Source organism: Solea solea, chromosome 20 (assembly GCF_958295425.1).
Source record: "Solea solea chromosome 20, fSolSol10.1, whole genome shotgun sequence".
In the NCBI taxonomy this organism is placed as follows: Eukaryota; Metazoa; Chordata; class Actinopteri; order Pleuronectiformes; family Soleidae; genus Solea; species Solea solea.
In genome coordinates, this window is record NC_081153.1 from 12,947,914 (window position 1) to 12,970,732 (window position 22,819).

General features: G+C 44.7%; 1 protein-coding gene across 2 annotated transcripts in view; it reads left to right on the forward strand.

Moving 5' to 3' along the window:
- The first annotated feature begins 1,438 nt into the window (after positions 1–1,438).
- The window catches only part of cdk6 (cyclin dependent kinase 6), a 36,220-nt gene continuing 14,839 nt past the window's right edge, over positions 1,439–22,819 (forward strand). The window contains exons 1-4 of one of the 2 annotated variants that reach the window (XM_058618706.1): positions 1,439–2,030; positions 2,943–3,291; positions 7,055–7,190; positions 13,999–14,166. In XM_058618706.1, the coding sequence (XP_058474689.1) occupies positions 3,068–3,291; positions 7,055–7,190; positions 13,999–14,166 (528 nt within the window). In that variant the 5' untranslated portion in view covers positions 1,439–2,030; positions 2,943–3,067. Of the gene's footprint in view, positions 2,031–2,624; positions 2,744–2,942; positions 3,292–7,054; positions 7,191–13,998; positions 14,167–22,819 lie in introns of those variants that run through there. The other variant, XM_058618707.1, reaches the window with a different exon arrangement.

Genomic DNA, 22,819 nt, shown 5'->3' on the forward strand with positions numbered 1-22,819 from the left:
TCTGCAGCTAAGGGAGAAGTATGGATGCTAATGTATTTAATCTGGGCAATGGCTCTCAGAGCTGATTTCACATGAACAATGCTGATGTGAAAATGTAAACGCACACATTTACAGTAATTGGTCTTGGGCACATTGTCTCTTTTGTGATGCAAATTGTTTAAATGTTAGGTTGCCTGTAAATTTGGGCTGGGGAGGCTGCCATACTTCCATGTCATTATCCCTGCATAGTTTTACCTTTTCAATGGAAAAACAGTGGTTTCTACAAGCGGCATGCAAGACAGGTTTGCACATAAATTACAGCACCAGGGGAATGTTCTTTCTCTGATCTTCTGTGCATTTCTAATTCCCTCCTACAATGAAGTTGGGATAATGGAGCTTGGTTACACGCCTGTAACTGGCTATTCATTAGGATAATCTAACATCAAGTCTCGTCATGTCTACACCGTGTCTGGCATGAAAGAGAGGGGGAAAAAAAGTGAACTTTATGTCAGAGTTTGAGAAATATTGTAAAAGGGAGTAAGAATTTTAAACACAAATTAATAAATGAAAAGAAATTAAAAAAACATAGAAAAATATTAATAGTCAAGAAGTCGACAACTTCATTTTTCTATTAATTTTGAAGTGAATTTTCAAGAATGTATAATCAATTGTCTGTAATATTCTATTTTTATGTAATAACTTGTGATGTTGGAATACTTATATTTTGACATATAGTTGCATACTAAAACAAAACATTTGACATCTTTTGGATTCTTTCTATTGTATGTAGTATGGCAAAGCTTGTTATTGTTAACAAATAATTGTTATCATTATTATTTTTTAAATATGTTCACATATTATTACTGATATTAATAATACGTTTACATGTTATGGAGTTACTGGCCTGCAGTAGTATAGTATTATCAATCACATATTGTGACATTAATCAAATGCAGGCCACAGCCGGAGACAGATAACACCTAGAAACTATATAATTGATAATAATAAATATTATTGTTATTAAGTTTAAGCTATTTTAATAATTTGCTGTTGTGGTGCATGATGGGGATGGAGCTATGGCAAAGGACCACCCGAGCAGAGGAGACCACGGCCCAGGCCACAGATCAAGCCTCCGGGCCTTGAACCTGACCTCCGAGGACCATCTAGGCCGAGCTTGTCAGCATTCCTGCTGGCACTTTGTCTCCTCGCGCTCTGCGGCTCAATGGTGTGTTAGGGAGATAGATAGTGTGGCCGTCCATCCAATAAACCTCCTCACTCGCCCTCTCCCCTCCCCGAACCCCGCGGTGCTCCCGGTTTTGACACGGCAGACAAAACCCGCGGAGAGCACCATGAATGGTGGAGCACCGAGGAGGCCGAGGGAGAGCAAAAAGGAGGCGGCGGGCCTTTGTAGTCGGGGAGGAATGCGGAAATGTCCCCGCTCCGTGTCAAACCTCTCTGAAGGGGGTCAGGCCACATTCAGCCGGCGTGGGAAAGCCAGGCAGAGCCGGAGCTCATACATACAGGCGAGCGGGGACCGCACTGAGTGCTGCATACACAGGCCGACCCGGGGAATATATGGAGGAGAGAGGGGGAGAGAGAAAAAAGAAGAAAGAAAGAAGAAACTGCAAAGAGGAGCGTGGTTTTGGAGGGGCTATATCACGCGTTTGCCTTTGTCCTGTGACCCCCTCCCTCCTGCTACTCCTCTTATATCCCCTCCGCCTCCTCCACACCCTCGTCCACACAAAGTTGCGGCAGTGAGAGTGTGTGTGAGTTTTCATACAGCCCTCCACCCCCCACCATCACCACCACCACTACCACCACCCCCTCCCCTTGTTTGAGTGTCTCTGCCGGGCTGCTGTCTGTCTGAGGCATGGGGGGTTAGAGCCTGCACCGTCCAACTACCTGTGTGGCCCCTGCATGGAGGAGCACCGCCGCCGACAGGGATGCGTTTGACGCACGGGGACACCGCATCCACAGACGCGAATGCCTCCCCAGCGTTCCATTCACGGACATGCCGGCGTCACGACAATTATTGACTACGTAAGAAAAAGGTAAACAAGTCGAGGTGCGTTTGTGTTGTGTGTTTGTGCAGAGATATTTTTAACAGCACACACGAAGCCGGATGTGTTTCTTTACTTTAAAAGTCCAGACGCGCACATTTCCCTGCGCTCTCTGTTTGTTTAATTGCTCTGTGCGCAATTACTTTCATATTAAATGAGGAGGAGGACGCGGAGTCTCGTGGGAAAACAGCTCCAAAACTCGACTTATGTGTATATATATATATACATATGTGTGTGCAGAGTTTAACGCGCAGCTTTGAGGCTTGAAGGGGGGGAGTTCCACGGCGTTTAAAAATTATATTGCTGTGGGGAGAGTTGAGACAATGCCACCAGTAGACAGCCACGTGCTCGCCAAGTTTGTGTCGACTCAAACATAAACTTTGATACGACAGGACACGCCGCGCCGTGGACTTATCCACTCGTCCGAGGCGGCTGTACGTGGCTTCCATGTGTCACATGTGAGCGTGTTCTCTTTAAAAAAAAAAAATGTATAAAATTTCCCCGTTCTTTTCATTTTTACCCCCCCCCCCCCTTCTGTGTGCCGGAGTTGAGACAGCCCACATGATCAAAACTGCAGCAACGTTGCACGTGCGATAAAAGCAGCACTGATTGCGCGAAACGGCTCATTTCACGAGCTGGATTTGAAAATGTAGGCGATGACGGCTTTAATTTGGATTATTTTTTTGGCATTTGTGTGTTAAGAGGTAGGAGGACATGACTTGCTGTGCGTAACAGGAGGAGGAGTGGACGTTAGGACGCAACGTTGCCCTTGTGTGTGTGTGTGTGTGTGTTGATAGTCGGAATAAAACATGACAGTGCTGTTGTTGCCTACCTGGAGCAGAGTTTGACCATGTTTGACAAACATGGTGTCTTCCTCCCTCTGTGTCTCCCTGTGTCATCTAGGCATGGTGGCATGTGCCAACCTTTTTCTGTGAATATGCCTTTGTGAAGTCTCTGGCTCGCCACACTCGCCGGGATTCCCCCGCAATACTTTCAGCAAGAGACGAGACTAAAACAAATCTGCAAAAATGGACAGAGAGAGTATTGGCACGCAGTATGAGCAGGTGGCCGAGATCGGAGAAGGCGCCTATGGGAAAGTGTACAAGGCGAGGGATCTGAAGAACGGGGGTCGCTTTGTAGCCCTAAAAAGAGTTCGAGTCCAGACGGAGGAAGAGGGGATGCCTCTCTCCACCATCCGGGAGGTGGCGGTACTGAGGCAGCTTGAAGCCTTCGAGCACCCCAATGTTGTCAGGTAAGTGAAAGGGGAGAGGTGGGAACACGTGTGTGTGTGTGTGTGTGTTTGTTCCTTCTTTATGACCCTAACTGTCATAAACACTGACCTCATGGAGGCCAAATCCTGGTCCTAAATGGGGCTCATTTCTGAGGAACTGGTTAAGTTTAGAGCGAAGATGTTAGAGGGTTTTAACTGGTTATGGGATAACACTCTGTTCAAGTGAGGGGTCTGCAACCTTTAGGGTGAAAAGAGCCATTTATGTTGCTCCCCTCTCCACTGAAATAAAATTACTGTGGAGCCACAAAATGAAGATAATGGCATGCATACATGTTATTAAAATGAACCCACATTGAAATAAATGAAGCGATATTTGGATTGTATGTAGTCCATGCTTGAGAGAACCTGCCGGGCATTAATAGATATGTGGATCCAAAGATGGACGGGACTCCAAATGTGTACTTCTTCATGTACACGTTACTGCATTTAAGTGTCGGGAATGGCCTCCCATACTTCAAACACAAGATTGTCTAGGCTTTTCAATATTGAATTTCCTGTAAACATAGCATTGCATGTGCCGCACAAAATATTCCAACCCTTTTATTAGAGGTGTTGACCTTGACAGGATTCTTTTTTCAAAGCTACAAGGAGCCACTGCGGATTGGCTGAAGAGCCACAGGTTGCAGAACCCCTGGTTTAGGCTGTTTTATATGAATGGCAGCTGCGAAAAAGAATAGCTGTGCAAACCTCTGTGTGTGTGTGTGCAGACTTGTTGCATATTTACTCTTCATTACACTTTTATTATCTTTACGTTATGTACATACAATTTCATTGCATTCTATTTTTATATCTTTATTATATGTATATTGTGTGTCTTGCACAGTGGTTGTGTGGCTGTGGCGACACGTTATGATTCCAACCTTTTATTTGTGAGGACATTCAGGTGGGTGCTCCCAACTTTGTAAGGGGTAGAAGTGCATTTAGGTTAGTTGTGACTTTTGAGTTAGAGTTCAGAGAAGAAGTGTATGACATTAGCTTTTCCCAGACCTTTGGCAAATTAGCCTGGCACAGGTCTCCTCATATGACCTTTTAAAGGCTCAAATGGAAAGTGAAATCAACAATGGTTTTCTGTTTGAATAACCCTGTAAATACTTTTCTTGGTTATTGGCTGTGTTGTCCATAAAAAGCCCCATCCCTAAAGTTCCTAAAGTCACCAAATTGCGAAATTGCAGAATTTAATTAAGCCATTTATTTACATGGCTGGACTAGCTATTTGTTCAATTACTGACGTCTTATTCCCAGTGATTCAATCATTGACTTTGACAATTTAGATCCAAAGATCCTCTGCCAACTAAAAGTAACGACATTTTTATGTGATAAAGTGGATGGAACCAGTTTTTTCTAAAGGACTGTACAATCAGTCAAACATGGCACATGGTTTGCATTTTATATACATTTGCCATGCTTGTATGTGATTGAACACCTTTGAATAAAAGCTACATGTGGTCCAGTTTTATTGTTCTTGTCCTCACTGGTCTGCACGCAGAGGTCGTTTTCCTTCACTTTCGTGATGAATTGTTCACTTAGAGGTCAGGCAGTCAGATACTGCGTCAGACACGGGCACTGGCCAAGGTCTGACCTTGGCGCTTGTTTTATTATGGAATATTAAGTGGTTTGGGAATGAGGGGGAAGTTCAAAGTGGACAGTTTCAGAATCACTGCGAGTGCCCTTGTGCCTCTAACAATAATTCCCTGGTGTATAAATGAATAATGGAGGATAATCATTCTGGTTTTTCTATTAAAGGGATCACAATGGGCTTTGTTCTCGCTGGCATCAGTGGACACGGACGTTGTCATAGGTCAGTTTTATTTGGTGGTCTAATTAAAATGGCGTGCTTACTGTACAAGGGAACAAGTATCTTTTGTTGCAAAAGTGCAAACTGTAAGGCTCTTTGAACCATCCGAGAAACCTCACTATCCTCCAGCTTAGCCAAGTAGCATTGCCAAAGCGGCTCAGGCCAGGAAGAGTGCATTGTGGGCTTTCTGTGTGACTCCAGGCAACCCCTGGATGTTTGTAATGTGCACCATTATTCATTCCATATGTGTGGTGTCTGCTCAGAGCCCACATTGTGGCCCGAAAGTCAGGCGACAGGGGCGTTTAACCCCAGAGCTTCACAAGGAGGGCGCCGCTTTATGCTGTGACATCATGCTCAGCGTTAATATCTTGAACGAATCGCCTCTCTCACACACACACACACACACAAGTCTGACTGTAGCATTTCCAAGTCCACTGATTACAAGTGTGTTGGCATGAACACGTGATGTCTTGTTGGACAGGAATGAAAGAGTTTCCGGAGAGATTTAGTCACTTCTTTCCATGCTTCAATTTTCAACAGATTATGTAGATTACCTAGTTTAAAATCCAGGAGCCTATGGCCGGCCCTTTTAAACATTTAATCACCACGTTTGACTATCCGGAATTACCGTTACAGATCTCTGTGATGACATTTTGACTAGTCTCAATTTCATTTTACTAGTACAGTATGAATTGTAGATGTAGATGACTATAGTTTCAGATATCTACTTCATTATGACATAATTCAAGTTCACTATATCGTAAATGATGCGCAGTTGAAGATATCTACATTGTCCTTTTTTAGATATCTTGAAAAGTTTCAGATAGGCCCAATGAAGTTGGAGGTAGCGGAAACTGGATTTAGAGATATCTAACAATTCAGTTGCGGATATTATAAATATCTGAAATAATACGTACACATGAATGGTGGCATTCTGATGAGTAAAAACTGAGGGTTAGAGTGCAGCTTAAGAAAAGAGGAATCCTCTGTTACTTTCTACAGTCTAACCATCCAACCAAGTAACATCAACGAACATGTTTACTGCTCATTCTCTTTGACCTTTAGATAATAATAATGCTATAGCCTATAGGTAATGTGATTACAGGAACAATGCATGTCTGATGCAGAACCATCTCCACATCCCTTTATCTCCTCTGTTTTCCTCCACTCGACTTCCCATCAAGCATCAGGAGTTGTCATAGTGCCGGCAGAGGAATGTTGCTTGTTGTCCCCAGCTCTTTGAAGAGGACATACAGGATGGATTTTTCTCTTTTTTTCCCCAGCTTTCCACTAAAGCCTGCCTTTGGCTGGTCGACTGACATAATCTGGATTCTTGGCCTTAGTTAGTTGCCTAGTGAAACACAACCAGAAACACAGCAGTTTGGGATCTGACAGTCTTTGAAGAGCTAAGCTGAGTTGAAAGTTGTCGGCCATTTCAGAGTAAACGGAGAAAGGGATATCGGTACTACTCGCAGGAGAGAATACTCCGGCTGTTTATTCTCTCAAGAACTGACTCAGTTTATGGACAAAGATTTATGAGTGAGTGTCCCAGAAAGGATAGTGATTTCTCAGCCAGTCTGAAATCGGACATGTTATGGAAACTATTGGTGGGTCTTACCTGAATATAAAACGTCCTCAAAGAAAAGCGAGACAAGAAACGATGGTGGATCTCTTGTGTCGTGCAGTGGACCTTTCATTTTAGCAGATTTTTTTGACTTGTCATAGAGAGAAACCATTAGCTTCATTCAGCATCATCAAGGAATATTGAATCAATTACAATGTTAATATTATTTCTCGTAAAGACCAGGCCATTGTTGAGGAGAGAGAGAAGATATCATGTCTTTTGTGTCATACTTGGATGCTTCTTTGCTGCATATTAAGCATGAAATAAATCGTATTAATCTCCTCCACCTGCTCGTCTTGTTCCAGGTTGTTTGATGTGTGTACAGTCTCCCGGACTGACCGAGAAACCAAACTCACGCTGGTCTTTGAGCATGTGGATCAGGACCTGACCACCTACCTGGAGAAGGCCCCTGACCCCGGAGTGCCACCCGAGACCATCAAGGTAACTGTAAACTTTGAGTCGTCATTGTTGGAAATGAATATGTAACGTGTAAAATGTGTAGGGAACATTGCGCTAGGGTCTCTATTTGAAATAAGAGGAAAGCTGGTTTCTTATCCTCTGTGTAATGAATGTTGCGTGACCACAACCATGTCGCCATGTTACTGCGTGCGATTTCTTGGCCAGAGACCTTTGGGATGGAGAGCAACTCCCTCCAACATCAGAGGTACCAGGGCGTTTTGAAGGGCAGCACATGTGGCAGATGGGCTCTAAATTAGAGGCTCTGTGCCTTCTCTATTTTCACTTCACCCTTTCTCTCCAACTCTGTGCTGCATTACAGATGGAGGCAGAGGAAGTGTGTGTAGGTTGGGAAACTAGATTTGAAAAACTAAGATGGCTAAAATTCTCTTTCTTCTCTGTTGTAACCCTTTTATTGAAGATGCAACACACTCCCGAGTCACCACCGCTATCAGTTTCTCCAGTTCATTTCATAAATCCACAGTGTCCATTTACAATTTTGCCAAGAGGATCGGAAGCAGACGTGTTATCCAGCTCCTTTCCTCTGTAACCTTTCCCTTTTATTTCAGTCTTTCCCACACACATCCTTTTTTGAGTCTGTAGATACGTCGTGGACAGTACTGTCTGTAGGGGCTAAAAGGGTCTATTTTTGGACAGAGGGACCACGGAGCTAAACGTGTCATATTTGAAACGGAGAAGTTGTGGAAGCTAAGGTAACCATTGGTTTTGACCCCAGGGCTGGGTTTATGTTTGAAGGTTTTTTGTTCATGCTGTTAACGTTGACAGGATGCTGTGCAAGTGTAGACGAGTCAGGTAGATCACACCTGAGGCTTTCCCAGGGTTTTTTTTTTTTTGCTGAAGTTGATACAGCATGTGGTACTGTAGTTTCTGTGAATATCTGTGCAGGGATAACTATGATATGTATCGTCTCACTGCAGTACTCAAATCCTGCTGCTGTGATTCAGTAGGTCGAGCTGGTCGTCTTCCAGCTGGAAGGTCCATGAAATATCACTTAATTGGTTCACCAACTGTAAAGAGTGAGGACTGCACGTCTATGTGTCAGGTGTGGCAAATTATTGTAAGCTAAAAGAAGAAAAAAGGAGCGCAGTTGTCAAAAGGGAGTAATAAGACCGTATCGGACTGATATCGATGTCTGTAGATACTCAAGAGTCAGTATAAGACATGAAAAGGTATTATCTAGTTGTGTCTGTCCTGTAGTCAACTCGCCGATATGTTCTGGCCCGAGACGCACTCTTAGGGGCATATTATTTTGTTGTAGGGGTGGGTGAGAAATATCGATTTGGTGATATATCGTCGTCCTTCCTCCTGCAATACGATAATGGATACAAATATCGAAAATATAAATCGGAACTGCGTCCTCGCTCAAATAAATGAGGGGAACTTGGGTGGAAGTCAACTGGCCGAAGAAGAGCGAGTTTACGGCGGGATAATGTCGGAGAAATCTACGTTAAGAGATGCTCCGTCCACGGTCAATACATAGACTTTATGCACTTTGTTCTCTATGTTGTGAATACGTCCTGCACTTTTAACTTTTCACAGACGTTTTGTTGTCATCAGTTATGGTGATGTAACGCTATATGATTGTCTCTTAATACGTTGATTATCACAGAATCATGGTATCGTGATGTTATAAGTATCGTGGACCATGTATCGCATATCGTATCATATTGTGAGGTACCCTGTGATTCCCGCCCCTCATGATGGGTGTCAGAAACAGCACTGTATGAGTATGTACTGTAGGTATCATGGCTTCCCAATGGATCAACAATTTATTGTCTTTCTGATATAAACATGCGCAATATATATCGCAAAGGCTGCTTTTCCTTCTTTGCTTAATTTTGAATGAAATATCATGGATTTGATTGGGAAATTGCAAAGACCAAATGTCACTGTAAGCTCTATTTATTGACCTTTTTATATTGAAATACGTTTTTGAGCAAATTTGTGATACTGGAAGTTGCCGTTGCAGTTTTAGTAGTTTTAACCTTCAGTATTCCTTCACTATGAATTTGACACCTTAAACTTGTTTAAAGGGGACATATTACGCAAAATCAACTTTTTAACCATTTTAATACTTATATTTGGGACTCTGGGGGCCCTACCAGTCACCAAAGTGTGGAAAAAGAATACTCCGTCATGTTTTCGTGGTTCCCCTTAGTGTAAGTATAGGCGATAAAACACTCGATGTTGAATTCCCTGCGTTTATGACGTCAGCATGCGCATTTCACCGCGAATGTTACCGCCCCACCAGTAAGTTTTACTTCGAGAGCTCCACCTTAGCTCCACCTTGTCCCTTGCGAGAGTGCAGGCGAGGGAGGAAGAGCGGTATTATGTCAACGCAGAGGGACAAGTGTGCTGTTCGTGGCTGCACAGTGGAGCACAGTGTTTTACACAAACTTCCACAGAGGATTTGATATATGAAGCTAATGTGCCGGATAAAGTCAGCAAACGTGTGTTCGCACTAGACAGCGGTCGCCGTATTTAGTCAGGGGACGTATTTCACCGACGTACAAACACACACACGTTGTTAAGAAAAGGTCACATAGAGCTCATAACTGACCATTCTGACACGTCCTAATTAAAAATATTTGTTCAGTACGTCCTCCATGACCGGAGCACAGACTCAGTCTGATACAATCACATATACAGCGGCGAGCAGCAGTTTATGCCGCTCGCCACTGGCGATCAGCGGTGCTGCACTCTCTGTGCAGAGGTGCTGCACTCTCTGTGAAAATCAGCTGATCGCCACCGCTGATCGCCAGCGGCGAGCCGCCTAAACGGCCGCTGTATGCGACTGATCGCCAGCTCCGGTGCAGACCGGTGACTATGCTCCGGAGACCTCGCCACCGCGGCACCGCTGATCGCCACCGCGGCACCGCTGATCGCCAGCGGCGAGCCGCCTAAAAGGCCGCTGTATGCGTTTAGGCAGCTCACCGCTCGCCGCTGGCGATCAGCGGTGCCGCGGTGGCGATCAGCGGTGCTGCGGTGACGAGGTCTCCGGAGCATAGTCACCAGTCTGATACAGTAACATACAGCGCCAGCTTATGCAGCTCGCCGCGCGCCGCTGGCGATCAGTGGTGCTGTTCCTAAGTGTTTTTAACTGATTAACAGTTCGGCACTGTTCGGCTCGATCCTTATGTAGAACGTCTCTTCCTGTGACGACACTCTGGCTGTTTTCTGCGCACGCTGCCATGTTGATATTGTCAGAGAACTAGTGGAGGGAGGGGGAGACGAATAGAGCTGTAAAGCGCTGTAACGAGGACAAATCAGAAACCCCCTGGAAGAAGTGGGTGTGTGTTTGCCTGTGTCTCATTTGCATGTAAAGGGACCAAGCACGAAAACCGAGCGTTCTGAAAGGGGCGGGCTTAGCAGGGTTATTGAACTGCTATGATGCTTCATCCTTATGGTATTTTGACCAAGGCATGTCACTGACATGTTCATTAGGACACCAGGGAACTATTTTAATGGGGGAAATAGGGTATAATATGTCCCCTTTAAGGGATAAAGTGATTGATTAATTTATCAATCAACTGACATATGATCGATTTAGGATTCTGCTACGTAGGTTACAATGACTGGTGGGTTAATGGAATAAAGTAATCATTAGTTCCTGGCATTAGTTCCTGGCTGCCGTGGTAGGGTAATACCAACTACGAGAGCAGAGAAAAAAAAACATGTGAGGAACTTAAAACAAATTGTGATTCTCCTAATATTTTTAAAAGTTTCAAAAACGGTTGTGTATAACCCCCCCGCACATACAGATGCAACTGTGGCGTTGGGTGCGGAGGTTTGTGATGACGTTCAACAATGCAAAACGCACTTTGTTTGAATCATAGTTGACCCCTTATGGCAAACCTCCTTCCTTTGCTTTCTCCTAACGTCCACACAGCTGGAAGGTTGCGTGGACAAAGGGACAATGACAATGACGAGATGACCCAGGCGCCATCCTTTGCTCTTTCTATTTCAGTGGATGCTTCACAGTAACCCCCCAGTGTGACACCCCCCTATCCTGAATGGAACACACCTCTACCCACCCTGATCCAATGGTTACTCCTTCTCTTGAATTTACTCAATCTCTGCCAAGGACACTGAACCAAAAAAAAAAAGACCAAAACAGATGAACCCACCAGCACCAGACACCCTACCCTCAACCCCCCACCCTCCACCACCCACTCAGCCTTGCTCAGACTTGAGACCCACCACATGCTCATTGATGAAAGAGGCCCTCCTCCTCCTCCTCCTCCTCCTCCAGCAACCAAATGAGCTGGAAGGACATCAAGCGGCCCGGCTGCCCCAGCCTCGGTCTCCTCAGCCCGGGCCAGCGCTCCAGTCTCACCCACCTGCTTGTGTCGCCATCGTCTAAGCTTGCACAGCTCCATTCTGTGGGCCCATAAAGGGGAGGGGGGTTAATGAAGCATGGGGAGGGAATTACACAAACGCTAACCGGCAGATGTCCCATATTGTGCTTAGCTACAATAAACAATATGGCTGCCTCTGGTGCATTAGCATTAGAAAAGGAGTTGCACTCAGAAAGCCATGTTTTGACTGCATCTCGCAGAGGGCCGACTACTTTTATTCCTGGTCCCTTTTTGCTTTTCCAGGGTCAGATGTGTTGCCTTTTTTGTTCAGATTTTTTTGGGGGCATTTTCGTGTTTCCTCTTTGCCAAGTTGTTTATGATGCTTTTTGGTTGAGGTGTTGCCAGTTGAGGACAGTTGTGAGTCTCTTTTTGATCTTTTTGTCATCGCTAATGCATGACATTGGAGAAAAATCAAATTGTGTTAGTCTGGCTAAAACCAGAAGTACATGTTGAGATGCCATTCTGACTGAAATTGCACTAGATCGGGGGTCGAATTACTGAGCCTGAGCTGGTCTGTGTGACTTTTCCTTCAATATAAAAGAAGACACAGGTACACAGAAGATAACGGCAACATTCAGGCCACTGAAAAACGAACATACTTCATTCAATAAATCTATTCCACACTAGTGCTTGCATACAGGGACAAGGACAGTTGTCCAGTTGAATGGCGTAGTCAAGCTACGGTCGCAAACGCAACTTAACTGTGAATGGAAATGTACTGACTTTGTGGTCTTGAAATAGAGGCAGTATTTGACTCATGTAGAATTTCCCCACAGACTTTGCTTTTGCTCCACGTTTGACACACAGAGCCGAGACACCTTTCACTACTCAGACGTGAGGGGAGCGGACTGATTCAGCACAGGGGATGGCACTCAGGCCAATGGGCCAAGACTGTTTGTGTATTTGTCCAGGAATCACACTTCTGAGATAATTAGTGTTTACTCGGAAATGCTGCTGAAAGGAAGCACAGTGAAATGGCTATTTAAAGCAGAGAGGAACTGATGAGGGGGCCCTGCTATTGTGTCAGCCGCCCTCAACACACATGCACACGTTGCACGCATACACAAAGTAACCAACTGCTTGCCTCCATCCTGTGGCCCTGTCTGTCTGTCTGTCTGCTGCCCTGCTCACTGGGTCATGGCTGGATGGCGTTTTAGAAAGGAAAGTCTGTTTATGTATCCTGTCTGCCCTCGGTCAGATGTATACTCACATTCACACACGGAGAGAGATGGTGTTAAAATGTAGACGCTTCGGTTAAGTCACACAAATCCAAGCGGGGAGCATTACACACACACACACACAAACACATCCCTCTTCATCTCTACAGCACAGCACAGAAGCCAGCCCCACGCTGTTTGCTAATGTTTTCTGCTTGAGTGTGCAGACCCCTTTGACTCACTCACCAGCTGGTCAGCTAGTGAATAGAGTTGTGGGCTCATGTCACTTGTGAGGTCTTGGCGAAGAGTTTTGGGCGTGTGTGTGTAAGAGAGAGTGTGTGTTTTGGGGGGTGTGCAGTGTTGGATGCAAACCCCCCCCCCCCCGTGCCGCCGCCTCTCCACAGTGTCTCGCTGAACTCTCATCTCCACGTTGTTTCCCTTTCAAACTAATAATATTTTATTCATTTTTGAGTCAGTGTTCACCCAAGTGCAGTGCTCCCTAAACCAACACTCCAAAACCACCTGCTCACAGTTCTTTCTCAGTGATAAGGTTTTTGTTTACAGGTGCAGGACCTGTTTGAGTATTTCAGTTTGAAGAGAACAAGTCTGTGCAGGTTTTCTTTTTTCTTTTTTTTCTTTTGGTGCACACTTCATTCCTGTTGACACCAGTTCACATTTGTTTGCGTGTCATGAATGTAACCATTTCTGAGGTCAGCTTTTGCGCATAATAAGTGAGTCTGTGCCAATTAACTCAACAGGACAGCTGCTGAGAAACAGATCTATGCTTGTGCAGAGCATGGCTTCTCTCTGCCTCTGTGTGTGTGTGTGTGTGTGTGTGTCAGTTATCAAACATCTGCCACAGTCAACAAAAAAGACACAGGCCTCCTCCAGTTCACTCCCTCCCTGTTTTCCCTGTCTGAATGTCCAGGCCTTTTCTTCTTAACTCCTTACTGCAGGTTTCATGCGAGGCCTTTTGTTGCCCTGTTTAACAGAGGAATTACTTCATATGTTGTTCAAGAGGTGCAAGGTCATGAAGCCATCTGCTTTTAACATTTTGCAAGAACAATTGGGGGTAAAGGAAAGGTCACATTGAATCAGTTGGAGCCACATACAAAATCTGGGATCGAACTTGAACCATCTGGTCTGTGCCACTTGGTTTTTTTTTTGTTTAGTTTTTTACATATTTTAATGTACTGTGTACAAAAAAATCCACCTGTTTATTGACTCCTTCCTTCTTTTTTCTTCGTGCTCTCACAGGATATGATGTACCAGCTGCTCCAGGGCCTGGACTTTCTGCACTCGCACCGCGTGGTCCACCGTGACCTAAAACCCCAGAATATACTGGTCACCAGTGGGGGACAGATCAAACTGGCCGACTTCGGCCTAGCCCGCATCTACAGCTTCCAGATGGCGCTCACCTCTGTGGTGAGTCATGTTGTCCGTATATGTGAACACAGCGGGACTAATTCTTGTAAGAGATTACCCCAAACAAACACACACAGACGAACGGGGGGGGTGAGGTAGACTGTAGGATGTTTTTAAACTGGCTCGTAGACACAAACAGACCTGGACGAAGAAATGCAATGAGTGACGAGTGATGGTGTGAGGTAAGGTTTGGCACCTGGCGTCACTCGAGTTAATTTCACCTGTCTACTGTGATGAGTATGAAATGCTACCTCTGCATACTTCAGTCAACTCTTGTGACTCCTCTGTGTCACATTCCAAAGTCCTTATGTCAGCATAGCTGAGAGGCATTTTTAATTGTTTTTTTTTTTTTTTTTTGCTCTATTTTGCATTTGCATTTGCATTTCTGGGTTTTGCATTTAACTCTTAGTCAGCTGCCTTTCTGTGTGCGGCCTGTAATTACTGTTGGCTGTAGGCAACAGATAATGCAGCAGGGCAGGGTTGGTACTTTGTAAATACAAAGGATTTAAGCCCTGACAACTCTGTCTCCTCTCTATCTCCTGTTTTTATTCAAGTGCAATCTTTAACCAACCCTGAAAGTGCCATCTACTTACCATCTAATACCACGTCAAGCTATGGTTGCTGCTTGACTTTGTCATTTATTGGACAACTGTCCTTGTCCCAGTATACAAGGCTACTATGTGAGGTGGCGATCTGCTCCTTTTCAGCTTGCGAAAACTTGGTGTTGACCTATTATGTCACAGCTTTAGCAGGTGGCTATACTTTTCCACCGTCCATTAACTTCAACATATTTCCTTCTTTTAGCTGACAACGTAAGTTTGGTCGAGGGATGAGCCGCTACAGTACTCAATATTGGTATCGATAACAGAGGCGAGGACTATGGACATATTTAGTGATGGATGGATAGACGGACATAAGCGATACAATCCCATATACCGCATGCAGACTGTAAAACAATGTACATATATGATAATCACATTTCTTTTAAAACTATATAGTATACATATATACACACAGTCTGTGCATAGTGAAGCATTTATTTTAAAACTCTGGCTTTAGTCCGTCTGACACAATGATTCCAGTTTCTTCTAACACTATGTAAATGTACTGACTGACGTCATTGTTCTTATCATGCCCGCTGCATCTCTGGACTTAGATAAAACAAACGTCTAACGTGATATAGCGGGCACTTACATGGCATCAGCAGGTAGCGGCGCAGCACTGTGCCAAATGATAGGGTTTCTCTGTGTAAAGTGAGAGCCAAGGGCCCCAGCGGTCTGTCTCGGGAACCCCTTAGTGGTTGCAGACATGGATGGAACAGACGAGACAGATACCCCTCCCTTCCCAGTCGTCGGCACTTTGATGCCCAACTGTTGAACTGTGGGCTCTGATGACCAGATAGTATAGAGAGAGAGACTGAAAGTAGTCTGTGCAAGGAGAGATGAGACTTCTTATGACCCAAGCAGCCTAGTTTTGAGTTATTGTGAACAATAATCACTATGTTTCCATGCACGGTTATGTCAACTATCCAATTTAATGTGACTAGTAATGGGACAATACCACTTTTTTGTGTCTGATACCGATATCACAAACTCCAGTATCTACCGATGCCAATATTAGTTGGATACATTTGGTGCATTTTAGAGTCCTTTAGAGTAAAATAGTCATTTCAAAAGCATCCTTCTCCCAACTGTGTAGCAAATATTGTTACATAAGAACATCCAGTTTTGCAGTTAAAATGTAAAATATGCAAACTAATTACTGCTCTCTGCAGGAACAGGGAGTGTGCCTGTTCCATTGTCGGTGGTGGACATGAGCAGGTTCTTCTCCCTTCACATCAACTACAGCTGACGTATGCACCGCACGTCTCACTAAATAAGGTTCTATTACTTAGAGACCAATTCCTCAAGGATTGAAAGTGCACTTTTTTTAAACCCATGACATAAAACAGTTTGGTCAGACTTACATTTAATGAAATAGCTTGTGCAGTATTTTACTTGTGCAGCTTGTAACATAATTGTTCATCAAGGCACACTAGTAAAAGTCGCCATAGGCCATTTTAAAATAAGTGAATAAATGTACATTATACCTGCAATTAAAATTGCACTTTAATATGAGCAAATGACTAAATGTAGATCTCATGAAGCCAAAGCAAACATCACATGTCAAGAAAAGCCACTCTCATTTCATAACTTCAGCTTCATAACTCATAAATGAAACTTTTTTTTTTTATCACTGACAAGATAAAGAGATGCTTCCGATATTAAACAGGAGGTATAATGTTATCTATAAGTCTATTTCTGTTTGAGTCAAGTCAGTTTTATTTTATACAGCATCACACATACAATTTGCCTCAGAGGGCTTAACAGTGACATCCTCTATCCTTAGACCCCCGCAAAACCCCTGAAGAGCCACTCAGGAGGGATCCCTCACAGACCGTAGGTGTCACATGTACAGAAACAAGTTCAGCAGATTCCAGAAAAGTAAAACGTAGGGGGAGGTTATAACAAGAAGCTAATGTGAGCCTCTAGTTCTGGCCCCACGACCTCTATTTTCTCAGAATCGTCTGGGGTAATTCTTACTGTCCATAAATGATCATCATGATACATGATAATGCACACCTAACTCTCAGAGGAGTTTGCACCTAACCAAACTGTTTAGGCATTACACAATGTGCGGTTTCAGTAGAGGTTTTGCTTTTAAATAGACGTCGCACTTCATTTATGACTAGATGGGGGACGTTTTGGGTGACAGTCCCCGAAACTACACACACACACACACACAAATGTAAAATCTGCTTGCACACAAACTCACACACATTTCCTTCCTCGGTCATACAGATTGGCCCACAAAGATTGTGAGTGTGTGTGTGAGAGAGAGAGAGAGAGAGAGAGAGAGAGAATGAGAGACTGCATGCATGCATGCAATGTGAGCACAGGATCTTCGGTTCCTGTGTCTGGAATCCCCCTTTCTTTTGAACACACACACACACACACACACACAGTCTCCATTTATCCATTCATTGTTTCCTCTTGCTAATAAAAGCAGATAATCTACACTGCATGCAGCACACAAGCACACAAATACACACTCTGTTTAAGCGGATCTTCCCCTTTGCCCAACAGACCAGCAGTTACTTATTTAGTCACCTAATGCCACCGTTACTGGAAGACAGATGGGCTTAGGAGAACTGCTGTTGCTTAAGCGAACGAGACACTTCTCCCTCGCGCTTTCAACGTGATTCATTTAGCACCTCTCGAATGACTTGATGGCTGAAGTGCGCATTTGCATAAAGTTGTCTTAAAAGAGTCCCCATCTCCTCACTGTTCTCTCCCAGTGCCACGCACTGAAAGTAGCACTCGCACGCTCTGCACTGATAATGGTTGAACTTCTCATTTTGTCATGAATTTGCTTTCTCACCTACCAACATACGGCCCCGGTTACATGTCACTGTCAAAGATGTGGTCTGAGAGTGTGTGAATGTATTAAAAAAAAAAAAAAAGTCTGTGTGCATCTGCACGCACATGGTTGTGTTTCATTGATGGCCCTTTAGAAATCACTCACCTATCATGTCGTACAGAGAGAGAGAGGGATAGGGAATGAGAGAAGGAAAGAGAGCGAGACCACCCATTAGGTTGGTACAGCGGTCCAGATTAGGCCGGCCATTGCAGTCCCTAGGGGTCTGTTGCTTTTGTTGATGGTTTTTTTAATGACCCCAGTCTGGCTACGGCTTCATTGTAGCACCATGAGTGACAGGCAGATGGGAAAATCTGATGGCTTAATCTGACAAACCAGACAAGAAGAGACAGATTTTTTTCTCTCTGCGTGTCCCACCGAGGTCCCAGTTCTGCTAAAGCGCTTAAGACCTTTTTAAACCTTTTTTTTGTTTGTTTTCCTTTTGATGTCGTTTGAATTTTTGGATTAAATGCTAACAGCAAATGTTTCGTGCAGCGTCGGAAATATGACTTATTTGGATCCTAAAGATAAACCCTCAAAGTTATTTTAGGGGCTTCTTCCATGGATTCGTCTTAACCAACAAACAACGCCACCTGTTTTAGAAGTTCCCTCAGATCCTCTGTAAAACGAAGTGCACACTGAGTGGTTTTCCGAGTCGTTGGATTGCTGTAATACACGGACTGTCACCAGGAGGCGTCGTCAACTGTTGCATCGTCTGGAAAACACATGTGGTCACCCTATCCTGGTCTCTGATTGGCTGGCTGGGGGTGGCTTCAGTGATCAAACTTCCTGCCTGTTGGAAATGAGATAGGGTGTCTGTGATGCATCTGCCTCTGCAGGCCACGTCTTTGCAAAGTTCACACTGTCGATCACGAGCCAGTTTGGGTGCGATTAGCCACAACTTTGCAGAAGTCATTGGCGAGAGCAGGTTATGGGCCTGGCAATCATGTGTGAATGAGGCTTAAAGGTTTCACTTTTGCAGCTTTCTTGACTGGTCTTAAGATGGATATCTTGGCGAAGAACTTAACATGGCTGATGATTTGGAAGTGACAGAGAACAGAAGGTGTGAAGGAGGTCCGTTGTTCTTTTCATGCCACACAAAGGATAACCTCCAGTGACCTGGTGGCCTCTCCGTTCTCACCGTCCACACATTACTGACCATCAATACAAGGCCGATTGGAAGGTCCCATGAAAACTATTAGTTTCCACTCTCCTGTCATGTGCAGACTTTCTTGTCCAATTGAATTTGGGAAACTTAAGTGGAAAGCCACCAGACTTAAGTTAGGACTTGTTTTTGAACCGTGTTGTTTTTCCTAGATTAATTAACAGGAGATGACGAGAGAAGTTTTATTAGTCGTAGATGTGTTGGAGTTTATTGTTGGCTTTATTTTGTAGTGGTTTTGTCTTACCTGTAAGATAATTATAAGTGTGTTTCACATTAGCCAAAAAGGACCTCTTTTCTAGCCTTGTTTATTCAAACAGCCACTTCTACTTTCTTATAAGTAACACCCGCTCATAGTTTCCATGAAACTCTCTCTGGTGACATGCGGAATAGTGAAATTGTCACCTGATCAAAGGTATTTTCCCAGTTCGTCCCACAGCTTCCCTCTATTTAAAGGCCTCCCACTGCGTTTACCAAAATAAGACACCCATATCTCAGACGACATTAAACAAATTGAAACCAGATTTCCTGCCCGCACTCCCAACAGCAGAGCAACAATACAATACAAAGCTTTCAGAAGCAGTCAGACTCTATCCAGTCTGGATTTGTATTCTCACTGTGAAGGGGTTTCCCACTTTTGGACCCCAAGCTATATTTCTCTGAGGGTTTTAGTTGATTTGTTCTCAGTGTTTGTGACTTTTGATAATCTTTCATTTTAGTTTATTATATAATAAATGAGGTTTTAAAAAATATAAGTTCAGCCCTTGATATTCAAGTTCTGTTCACCAGTAAGGGAACTTGGCTTGTAACCGGAGGGTTGCCAATTTGAGCCCCCACCAGGCCAACCCCCATTGCTCCCCTGGCACTGCTCAGAAGTGTTTTAAAAGTATGGCATTAGACAGACTAATGTAGTCATTTGGGTTTTATTTAATGCCAGTATATGCAGTGGTGGGCTGTCAGGGCCAGCAGGGCCTTCTCTGCATCCATGACGTTTGAACCTTTGGCGGGTTTTTGAAGTAAGCTATGGCCACTGCATTAACACCACCGATCGATCATGTTTCTGATCTCCGTCGTGTGCACTTTTCACGGCAATCGTTTGGAGAAAAGAAGGAAATTATTTCAAGAGGAAGAGCTACACCGAAGAGGTACATCATTTCCGGTAGTTCGAGTGTTAATGATAAATTGATAACCTTTTTTAGAAGTGGTGAGGACAAAACTGTTGATCATAAATAGTGCCGGGGACGTGTTCCCCGCGTAGCTGACGCCTATGCTTATGTGGAAGCTTGTTTTTGTGTCATATAGTGGCTTGTGAAATTGCGGTTGCTGAGTGACATAACGGAAGATGTGGTGGTAATGATGCAGTAGCCTATAGATGCGCAGTGGTGTGCGTGTGTGCTATGGTTGTTACAGATCAACTGTCTTGTGAATATAGTCGGTGTTTGTGCGTGTTTTTTTTTTTTTTTTTTACTGAAGGCCCTGACTGAAACCCCACGGTACGCTACTGCCTATATGACCGTCTTTTTGATTGCAAACACGCCATAGACGCGAACAAATGGAGTCAAACGACGTAGCATATATGCCGGGTCTACTGTATGTAACAGACATGTGATGCTATGACATTGTTGTTTTCCCATGTATCGATTGTGCTGTTTTGAGATATTTTGTACTCTGGGACTCTGTTTTCCAAAGAGATGATAAATGGCCGAGAATTCTGGTAAACTAAAAGTTTCTGTGTTCCTTCTGTGCACTGCACTGACTGATCGAAGGCAGAATTGGGGGAGAGGGGGAGGTGGGCAGGGGGGACGGGGCCCTTGCACTGCACTGCACTGCACGCAGGGAAGCACGTGCAGCACTCTCTGGGAATGTTTAGATATCTCCTCAAATGGCTCTGCATGGGGAAAAAAAGAGGAAAGTCATCCTCTGTGCTTTGACTGCAGCCGGCTGAAGCAAAAGAGTTGTCCCCAATTTGACACGCAATAAAGTATATATGTCTATATGAACAGGAATACATTAATACACACTCATACGCCACACGTCACAGTATTAATTGCCGTTGCTCTCCCAGCATTGCTCCCAGTGAGGAAGAGGAGGTAATGATCGATATGGTGCATGTGCACACGCACACACACACACGGCATCTGGATATTGAAGCCTTGTCTGCACCAGCAACGGCAAGAGGAATAAGAGGAAGAAGAAAAAAAAAAAAAGACAGAAAAAATTACAGCATATATCAGGAATTTTCCAGCTAATGATGTGCGGATGTGGTAGCACTGGGGAGAGCGAGCCACTGACTGTGCTGTCTTTGTTTCGCTCACCGAGGGCCCCATGCTGCATTCCTGTATGCTTTGCATACTTTGGCAACAGTTGTGGTGCCCCCTTTTTTTTCCCCCCTGTTTTACTGTATACAGTTTGTGTGCTGCTCTTGCACTTTTCCTTCTGCCTCTGCAGCTCCGTCTTTCCCTCCCTCTCTCTCTCTGTCTACCTTTCCCCAACCCTCTCTCTCTCCCTTTTTTTTTTTTGCTACCTTATTTCCTTTCTTGGCCCGGTACAGTGACAATTGTCCTTTTTTGCAGAACAAGAGAGAGAAAAGAGGGAAAGTGAGGGAGGAGTGAAATAATGGTGTTTACAACATGGCTGACTGCTGGAGCTCCGAATGGGGCCTCTTGGGAGACACAACATCACAGCCTCGGCTTCACTGTACTCTCTGAGTGCATAGTTTTACTGTTATTATTATTATTATAGCATCCGCTGCGTCTCTCATACATGTCCTGCCTATACACTGTGTAGCCTTTATCCCTTTTCCTCTGAGGTTCTCTTAGGAAGACTTTAATTAGCGGTGGATTGCTTTCAGGAATGTTATCAAATTCTATCTTGCGATGGAAACCGTCGAGCCATTCACCTGACGGTCTCCACTGCCCTGCAGGTTTGTTCCTTTTTATTCAGTTAGTTGGTGTTTTTAAATTTGATTTAATAACACAAGTTATTTGGCCTGCGTTGCATCCTAAGTACTTGTTTGTGAGGGTGTGTGTGTGTGTGTGTGCGTGTGCGCGCAGAGGTGCTCTTTCATCCTGGGCTTCTTCAGTGAGCGAGAGAATGTAAACATGGGCCCCTGGCCAAGCTTCATCAGCCCCAGTGCCTCCGGTGTCGCAGCCCTAAGGCCTGGCCTCAGTCATCCTCGTGGTGTCTGGTCACAGATATACAGTGATGGGGGGGGGGGGGGGGGAAGACTTGTCAGGGCAGAGCTGGCGAGTTCAAAATGGACGGAGGTGTCCCTAACGAACGACTCCCAAATAATGGAAGTCTGTGCTCGTCTAGGGTAATTGCTGAGATCCAGTAAAGTGGCGACGTCATGAGAACAACATTTGATCAGGCGAGTAAAACGAGCGCTAAGACGAGCAGACAAGGATATTAATTAGTCAGCGGTGTAGAGACGGTGTTAAAAACGAAGTAAAGATTAGCTTTCTTGCAGAAAATTTGACACCCAAGCAGCTTCATTTGGAGCTGAATCTCACTCCTCTCGAGATGTTCCCATGTGCTGCCAACCTCAGGAATGTGGCGAACGCACATTTTCTCATCACCGCTGACGATCGCCCACGAGAACACATCTTGCACTGTGTTGAAAAACCATTATCCTACAACATCAAACGCATGCTCCAGATAGCTTGCGTCGATTTGCAGGCACACAAAAAAAAACATGTGCGTTCATTAATGCAACAGGTGCTCTCATGGTCACGTGCAGCTATTCGCCCATAAAACACCCACGCTCCCATGCATGCATTCCACTGTCAGACTCCGCCGCAGGGCATGCACAGTCACTGCGCTGGTGGCACTAGTCCGGATACTGTATGTCAAACAGGCTTGGAGGTCCAGCCCAGGAGGCCTGGAGGTCCTCTGGGGCAGGAGAAGCCCCCCCCCCCCAAGCAGATCAGGGAGGAGAGTACAGCAGCAGCGGGGGATGCAGAGGATGGTGGTGGTGGTGGTGGTGAGGGGGAGGATGCTCTCAGCAGAATGGAATTTCCAGAATGTTGTCCTTTA